Below are 8,757 nucleotides of genomic sequence, written 5' to 3'. Positions count from 1 at the left end.
CAAGTTGGGGGTGTGCCATGTAGCTGACAAACAGGCAACTCTTTCCTACAGATGATTGACAGGTTGTTGGTTTTTCCTATGAATGCCTTACAGGTTGTGGGTACTTTCTATGGATGATTTCATGTAGCACTCATTTACCATGGAGGACTGACTGAAAGTCTGTGCATATTTGTTATGCATACTGAACAATGGTAGATACATACTATGTATGGTTGACAGGCTTTGGCTATTTCTTAACAATGATGGACAGGGTGTAGGTATTTCCTGTGAATGACAGATAGAGTGTGGGCTTGTCCTTTGGACAAGTGACAAAGTTGGTATATGTTTCCTGGGGTTGAATGATAGGCTGTTGACACTACCTATGAATAATCCACAGGCTTTGAGATATGTTGTGAAAGACTGACAGGCTGTGGGTCTCTCCATTGAATGACTGGCTATGGGAGTTTCTAATGTATGACTGATCGGCTCTGAGAGGTTTGTATATAAGTTAGTCGCCATGTCCTGTGGGTGATTAACAGACTATGGCCATTTGTTATGTCTGACTGACAGACAGTGATAATTTCTTCTGGATGGCTGACAGGTTTTGTGAGTTGCTGTTAGATGATTGACAGGATGAGGGGGTTTCCAGTGGATGACTGACAGGACATGGGCAATTCTTATGGATGGTTGCCAGGCTGTGGGCTTTTCCTTTGGATGATTAACAGGCTGTGTAGGTGTTGGGGACAGATTTTTGATAAGCTGTATGACTTGTGGGTGACTGACATGTTGTGCTTCTTAAGTTAGATGATTGATACATCATAGGCATGACCTACAGATGCAGATCTACAGACCACTTGTTTCACTGTAAATTTTATAAACAAATGAAAATTGAAATCCCCAGTCACCAATACTTTGACTTTTTCAATCCAAATTTCATTTTTTATGCCCACGATTAAGCTTTCTATATTTGCTACCATTAGGATCACAACATATTGCTTAGGTAATAAATAAAGTATCCATGTTAACGTGGGAGCAAAAAGTTAGCAAAGCAGGACCTTGCATTTTGTTTTAAAATGGTCAATGTGTTCCTGGACTTACACTAAATTTGGTAAATATAAGTAGAAGGAGATAAACTATGGCATCCAATCTCCTATATATGAGATTCAAAAAGGTTTCAGCAAAATGAAATGAGAGTTCCAAAAAGCAAGGTTCATTTCATGCTTTATTTACATTTATATGATGTAAGGAAGCTTGACTGGGCAGAGAAACATAAAGGTTTAAGAATGGGAAGACCTTAAGATATATTTTTTTTTCGGAGCTGGGGACTGAACCCAGGACCTTGTGCTTGCTAGGCAAGGGCTCTACCACTGAGCCAAATCCCCAACCCGACCTTGAGATATATTAAAATGTGTATTATACACAATAGACATTTAATTACATGTGAGGAATAAATGGACTGACAGAATGAAAAACTATAGTTGGACAAATCAGAGTTTGAAGAAAATATTCAATAAACATAAGAATATTTTCAAACTATAATTCATTCTTGTATTATTTATATGAAGCTCTACCTTAACAACTAATAAACACCTTAAAATAACAAAATGATTAAGAAGCATGTGGACTTCGGAAAATATGCTGGTGTGCCATCAATTCCCCTTCAAGCAAAAAAATATGAAATACGAATGAGGGCCTAGCCCATCACACTGCTCCCTGATCTCAAATCCCATGGAGAAGAGAGCTAAACACCAAGAAGTATGGAACATCCTGAGACCACAGGACAGACAGACACATCTGTCCACTTTCAACACCACATTCTCATCAATGGACAGATAAGAGAAACAGAAATTAAACAGCGACATAGAGAAACTAACAGAAGTTATATACTAAATGGATTTAACAAATATTTATAGAACATTAAATAATAAAACAAAAGGATTTACATTCTTCTCAGCACCTCATAGTACCTCCTCAAAAATTGACCATATAATTGTCAAAAAATTAGGCATCAATAGATACAGGAAGATAGAAATAATTCTATTTGTCCTATCAGATCACCATGGACAAAGGCTGGTCTTCAATAAAAACAATAATGACAGAATGCCCTCAGATACATTGAAGTTTAACAACACACTACTCAATGAAAACTTGGTCAAGGAAGAATTAATGATAGAAATTAAAGATTTCTTAGCACTTCCTTCGGATGCAAGTTACTAGATGACTGCTTCTCGGCCTCACCAGGAAACTAGTAAGTTCCTCTGGGATCAAATAGAATTTTATAAGAACATAATGGATGGAGAGGAGAAAACCTATGGTGGCTGTGAAGGCCCTGATGCCATGTATGTGAAATTAATATCTTCTGATGGTCATGAATTTATTGTAAAAAGAGAACATGCATTAACATCAGGAACAATAAAGGCCATGTTGAGTGGTCCAGGTCAGTTTGCGGAGAATGAAACCAATGAGGTCAACTTTAGAGAGATCCCTTCACATGTGCTATCGAAAGTGTGCATGTATTTTACCTACAAGGTCTGCTATACTAACAGCTCCACTGAAATTCCTGAATTCCCAATTGCACCTAAAATTGCACTGGAACTGCTGATGGCCGTGAACTTCTTAGATTGTTAAATAAGATAAATTATAATAAACTGTTAATTTTTTTTCAGTATTTAATACCTGTAGTTCAGTTAGTAATTTTTTCACATATAGCATGTTGCCTTTATGAAATTGAACTCTAAAGTTAATTGCTGAGCAGATTTCTTCTGTCATTTGCATAGCAGAGTTGAAATTTGTTTGCTACATCAACAAATAAAGGAAGTTTCACAAGCCAAAAAATAAATAAATAATGCCAGTTTAAAAAAAGATTTCTTAGAATTTAATAAAAATGAAGATACAACACACCCAAACATTTAGGACACAGTGAGAGCAGTACTAAAAGGAAAAATCATAGCTCTGAGTGCCGCCAAAAGAAACAGGAGAGCGCATACTCAGCAGCTTGACAACACATCTACAAAGTCTAGAGCCAAAAGAAGTAAATACACACAAGAGGAATAGAAGGGAAGAAATAATAAAACTAAGAGCTAAAATCATCCAAGTTTTAAAAAAAGGAGTACACAAAGAATCAACAAAAGCAGGAGCTGGTTCTTCGACAAAATCAACAAGATAGATAAACCCTTAGCAAGAATACCCAGAGTGTATCCAAATTAACAAAATCAGAAGGGAAAAGGGAGACATAACAAAAAAATCTGAGGAAATTAAAAATATCAAAAGATCCCACTACAAAAGCATATATTCAACAAAACTGGAAAATCTGGAGGAAATAGACAATTTTCTAGACAAATACAAGGTACTAAAGTTAAATCAGAAACAGATAAACATCTAAACAACACCATAATTCCTAAAGAAGTAGAAGCAGTTATTAAGAGTCTCCCAACCAAAGAGAACCCAGGAATCCATGAATTTACTGCAGAATTCTATCAGGCCTTCATAGAAGACCTCATATCAATACTGTCCAGATTAGTTCCCAAAACAGAAATAGGCAGAGCACTACCAAATTCCTTCTTTGAAACCACAGTTACTGTTATAACTAAACCACACAAAAATCCAACAAAGAAAGAGAACTTGAGACCATTTACCCTTATGATTATTGATGTAAAAATACTCAATAAAAATCTTGCAAAGTGAATGCAAGAACACATCAAAATAATCACCCATCATGATCAGTTAGGCTTCAGCCCAGGGATGAAAGGATGGTCCAATATACTAAACGATAACCTGGGCAAGGAAGAAATAAAGAAAGAAATTAAAGACTTCTTAGAATTTAATGAAAATGAAGGTACGACATACCCACACATACGGGACCCAATTAAAGCTGTGCTAAGAGGAAAACTCATAGTTCTTAGTGCCTGCAGAAAGAAACAGGAGAGAGCATATATCAGCAGCTTGACAGCACACCTGAAAGCTCTAGAACAAAAAGAAGCAAATACACCCAGGAGGAGTAGAAGGCAGGAAATAATCAAACTCAGAGCTGAAATCAACCAAGTAGAAAAAAAGAGGACCATAGAAAGAATCAACAGAACCAAAAGTTGGTTCTTTGAGAAAATCAACGGGACAGATAAACCCTTAGCCAGACTAAGGAGAGGACACAGAGAGTGTGTCCAAATTAACAAAGTCAGAAATGAAAAGGGAGACATAACTATAGATTCAGAGGAAATTAAAAAAATCATCAGATCTTATTATAAAAGCCTATATTCAACAAAACTTGAAAATCTGCAGGTAATGGAAAATTTCCTAGACAGATACCAGGTACCGAAGTTAAATCAGGAACAGATAAACCAGTTAAACAACCCCATAACTCCTAAGGAAATAGAAGCAGTCATTAAAGGTCTCCCAACCAAAAAGAGCCCAGGTCCAGACAGGTTTAGTGCAGAATTCTATCAGACCTTCATAGAAGACCTCATACCAATATTATCCAAACTATTCCACAAAATTGAAACAGATGGAGCACTACCAAATTCCTTCTATGAAGCCACAATTACTCTTGTAACAACCACACAAAGACCCAACAAAGAAAGAGAAATTCAGACCAATTTCCCTTATGAATATAGACGCAAAAATACTCAATAAAATTCTGGCAAACCGAATCTAAGAGCACATCAAAACAATCATCCACCATGATCAGGTAGGCTTCATCCCAGGCATGCAGGGATGGCTTAATATATGGAAAACCATCAACGTGATCCATTATATAAACAAACTGAAAGAACAAAACCACATGATCATTTCATTAGAGGCTGAGAAAGCATTTGACCAAATTCAACACCCCTTCATGATAAAAGTCCTGGAAAGAATAGGAATTCAAGGCCCATACCTAAACATAGTAAAAGCCATATACAGCAAACCAGTTACTAACATTAAACTAAATGGAGAGAAACTTGAAGCAATCCCACTAAAATCAGGGACGAGACAAGGCTGCCCACTCTCTCCCTACTTATTCAATACAGTTCTTGAAGTTCTAGACAGAGCAATCAGACAACAAAAGGAGGCAAAAGGGATACAGATTGGAAAAGAAGAAGTAAAAATATCACTATTTACAGATGATATGGTAGTACATTTAAGTGATCCCAAAAGTGCCACCAGAGAACTACTAAAGCTGATAAACAACTTAAGCAAAGTGGCTGGGTATAAAATTAACTCAAATAAATCAGTAGCCTTCCTCTACACAAAAGAGAAACAAGCCGAGAAAGAAATTCGGGAAATGACCCCCTTCATAATAGACCCAAATAATATAAAGTACCTCGGTGTGACTTTAACCAAGCAAGTAAAAGATCTGTACAATAAGAACTTCAAGACTCTGAAGAAAGAAATTGAAGAAGACCTCAGAAGATGGAAAGATCTCCCATGCTCATGGATTGACAGGATTAATATAGTAAAAATGGACATTTTACCAAAAGCGATCTACAGATTCAATGCAATCCCCATCAAAATACCAATTCAATTCTTCAAAGAGTTAGAACAATTTGCAAATTCATCTGGAATAACAAAAAACCCAGGATAGCTAAATCTATCCTCAACAATAAAAGGTCTTCAGGGGGAATCACTATCCCTGAACTCAAGCAGTATTACAGAGCAATAGTGATAAAAACTGCATGGTATTGGTACAGAGACAGACAGATAGACCAGTGGAAGACAATTGAAGACCCGGAAATGAACCAACACACCTATGGGCACTTGATTTTTGACAAAGGAGCCAAAATCATCCAATGAAAAAAAGATAGCATTTTCAGCAAATGGTGCTGGTTCAACTGGAGGTAATCATGTAGAAGAATGCAGGGGAAGCTCTGGGTCCTGCTAAGACTGAACCCCCAGTGAACGTGATTGTTGGGAGGAGGGCGGCAATGGGGGGAGGATGGGGAGGGGAACACCCATAACGAAGGGGAGGGGGAGGGATTAGGGCGATGTTTGCCCGGAAACCGGGAAAGGAAATAACACTCGAAATGTAAATAAGAAATACTCAAATTAATAAAAAAAATTTGACTTCAACAAGTTTCTAACCCCAGGACCATTTCTAAAATTCAAAGATTGTTTTCTCTACTATAAAGTATATGTGTATTTAATGGTTTTATCTTATAATTAGTATATAACTTCTATCCATTATATGATAATGAACTCATCTTTTTCAGTAGCACATACATTTTATACTTTATTATGTAAAAGGTATGGCTCAGGTACAATATTTCATTGCATAAATGTTATATTTTGTAATAAAGAGAAAACAACAACAAAAAAAAGTCCTGGAAAGATCAGGAAATGAAAACCCATAACTAGACATAGTAAAAACAATATACAGTGAACCAGTAACTAACATCAAACTAAATGGAGAGGAACTTGATGAAATCCCACTAAAATCAGGGACTAGATAAGGCTGCCTGCACTGTAACTACTTATTCAATACAGCCCTGGAATTCTGAGCCAGAGCAGTCAGACAACAAAAGGAGGTCAAGGGATACAAAGTGGGAGGGAAGATGTCACAATATGGCTATTTGCCAACGATAGGATATTATATTTAAGTGACGCCAAAAGGTCCACCAGAAATTACAAAACCTGATATTAACTTCAGCAAATTTTTGGGTACAAAATAACTCAAAAAAATTAGTAGCCTTCCTCCACTCAAAGGAAAAACAGGCTGAGTAAAATTAGGGAAATGACACCCTTCACAATAGTCGCAATAATATAAAATACCTCAGTGTGACTTTAACGAAATAAGTGAAAGATCTGTATAACAAGAACTTCAAGTCTCTGAAAAGACATTGAAGAAGATACCAGAAGATGGAACGGCCTCACATTCTCATGGATTAGCAGGATTAATATAGTAAAAGTGGCCATTTTGCCAAAAGCAATCTACAGATTCACTGCAATCCCCATCAAAAATCCAACTTGATTCTTCAGAGATAGGAAGAACAATTTACTAATTCATTTGGAATAAAAAAAAAAACCAGGATAGCAAAACCTATACTCAACGATAAAAGAACTTCTGGGGAAATCATCATTCCTGACCTCAAGCAGTATTACAGAGCAATAGTGGAAAAAAAGCTGTATGGCTTAGTAACATAGACAGCTAGACAGATCAGTGAAATATAATTGAAGACCCAGACCTGAACCCACCCACCTTTGGTCAATTGATCTTTGACAAAGAGCAAAAACCATCCATTTGTAAAAAGATAGCATTTTCAATAAATGGTGCTCATTCAATACTTTAGCATGTAAAAGATACAAATCAAACAATTCTTATCTCCCTGTACAAAGCTTAAGTCCAAGTGGATCAAGAACATCAACATTAAAACATTTACACTGGAACTAATAGAAGAAAAACTGGAGAATAGACTCACACACATGGGCACTGGGGAAATTTTCCTAAACAAAACAACAATGGCTTATGTGCTAAGGTCAAAAATTGACAAATGGAACCTCATAAAACTGCAAAGCTTCTGTAATGCAATGGATACTTTTCAATAGAACAGAACAGCAACCAAAAGATTTGGAAAAGATCTTTACCAATATTACATCTGATGCAGGGCTAATATCGAAAATATACAAAAAAAAAACAAAAAACAAAAAACAAAAAAAACAAAACCAAGAACTTAGAGTCCAGAGAGCCAAATAACCCTATTAAAATTTGGGTTCAGAGCTAAACAAAGAATTCTAAGCTGAGGAATATCAAATGGCTGAGAAGCACCTATAGAAATGTTTAGCATACTTAGTCATCAGGGGTGTACAAATCAAAAAACCCTGAGATTCCACTCACACCAGTAAGAATGGCTACGATAAAAAAACTCAGGTGACAGCAGATGCTGGCCAGGATGTGGATAAAGAGGAAAACTCTTCCATTGTTGGTAGGATTGCAGACTGGTACAACCACTCTGGAAATCAGCCAGGAGGTTCCTGAGAAAATTCCACTACCTGAGGACCCAGCCACACCTCTCCTGGGCATATACCCAATAGATGCCCCAACAAACAACCAGGAAACACGCTCCACTATGTTCATAGCAGCCTTATTTATAATAGCCAGAAGCTGGAAAGAACCCAGATGCCCTTCAACAGGGGAGTGGATTCAGAAAATAAGGTACATCTACACAATGGAGTACTACTCAGCAATCAAAAACAATGACTTCATGAAATTCATAGGCAAATGGAATGAACTAGAAAATATCATCCTGAGTGAAGTAACCCAATCACAGAAAAACACACATGGTATGCACTCATTCATAAGTGGATATTAGCCGAAAACCTCGAATTACTCTAGATGCAATCCACAGACCACATGAAGCTCATGACAAAGGATGAATAAAATACAGATGCTTCCACTCCTTCTGAAATGGGATAACAAAAATATCCATAGGAGGGAAATAGAGGCAAAGTTTAGAGCAGAGCCTGAAGGAACAGCCATTCAGAGCCTGCCCCACATGTGGCCCATACATATACAGCCACCAAAACTACATTTGACTGATGAAGCTAAGAAATGTGTGATGACACGGACCGGATATAGATGTCTCCTGAGAGACACAACCAGAGCATGTCAAATGCAGAGGTGAACACTAACAGCAAACTACTGAACTTAGAACAGGACTCCCTTTTGGGGAATTAGAGAAAGGATTGAAAGAGCTGAAGGTGCTTGCAACCCGATAAGAACAACAATGTCAGAGATGCCCAGGGACTAAACCACTACCCAAAAAGTATACATGGACCCAGGGCTCCAACTGCATATGTATCAGAGAATAG

At 37.1% G+C, this 8,757-nt stretch overlaps 1 protein-coding gene across 1 annotated transcript; it reads left to right on the top strand.

Moving 5' to 3' along the window:
- The first annotated feature begins 2,200 nt into the window (after positions 1–2,200).
- On the top strand, positions 2,201–2,634 carry LOC134482479 (elongin-C-like). Its single transcript, XM_063275949.1, has one exon. The coding sequence runs from the start codon at positions 2,269–2,271 to the stop codon at positions 2,605–2,607; it is 339 nt and encodes a 112-aa protein (XP_063132019.1). The 5' UTR covers positions 2,201–2,268; the 3' UTR covers positions 2,608–2,634.
- The last annotated feature ends 6,123 nt before the right edge of the window (positions 2,635–8,757 follow it).

This window comes from Rattus norvegicus, chromosome 16, assembly GCF_036323735.1.
Source record: "Rattus norvegicus strain BN/NHsdMcwi chromosome 16, GRCr8, whole genome shotgun sequence".
Lineage (NCBI taxonomy): Eukaryota > Metazoa > Chordata > Mammalia > Rodentia > Muridae > Rattus > Rattus norvegicus.
The sequence above is the reverse complement of the archived record's forward strand: the minus strand, read 5'-3'. Positions and strand labels throughout refer to the sequence as shown.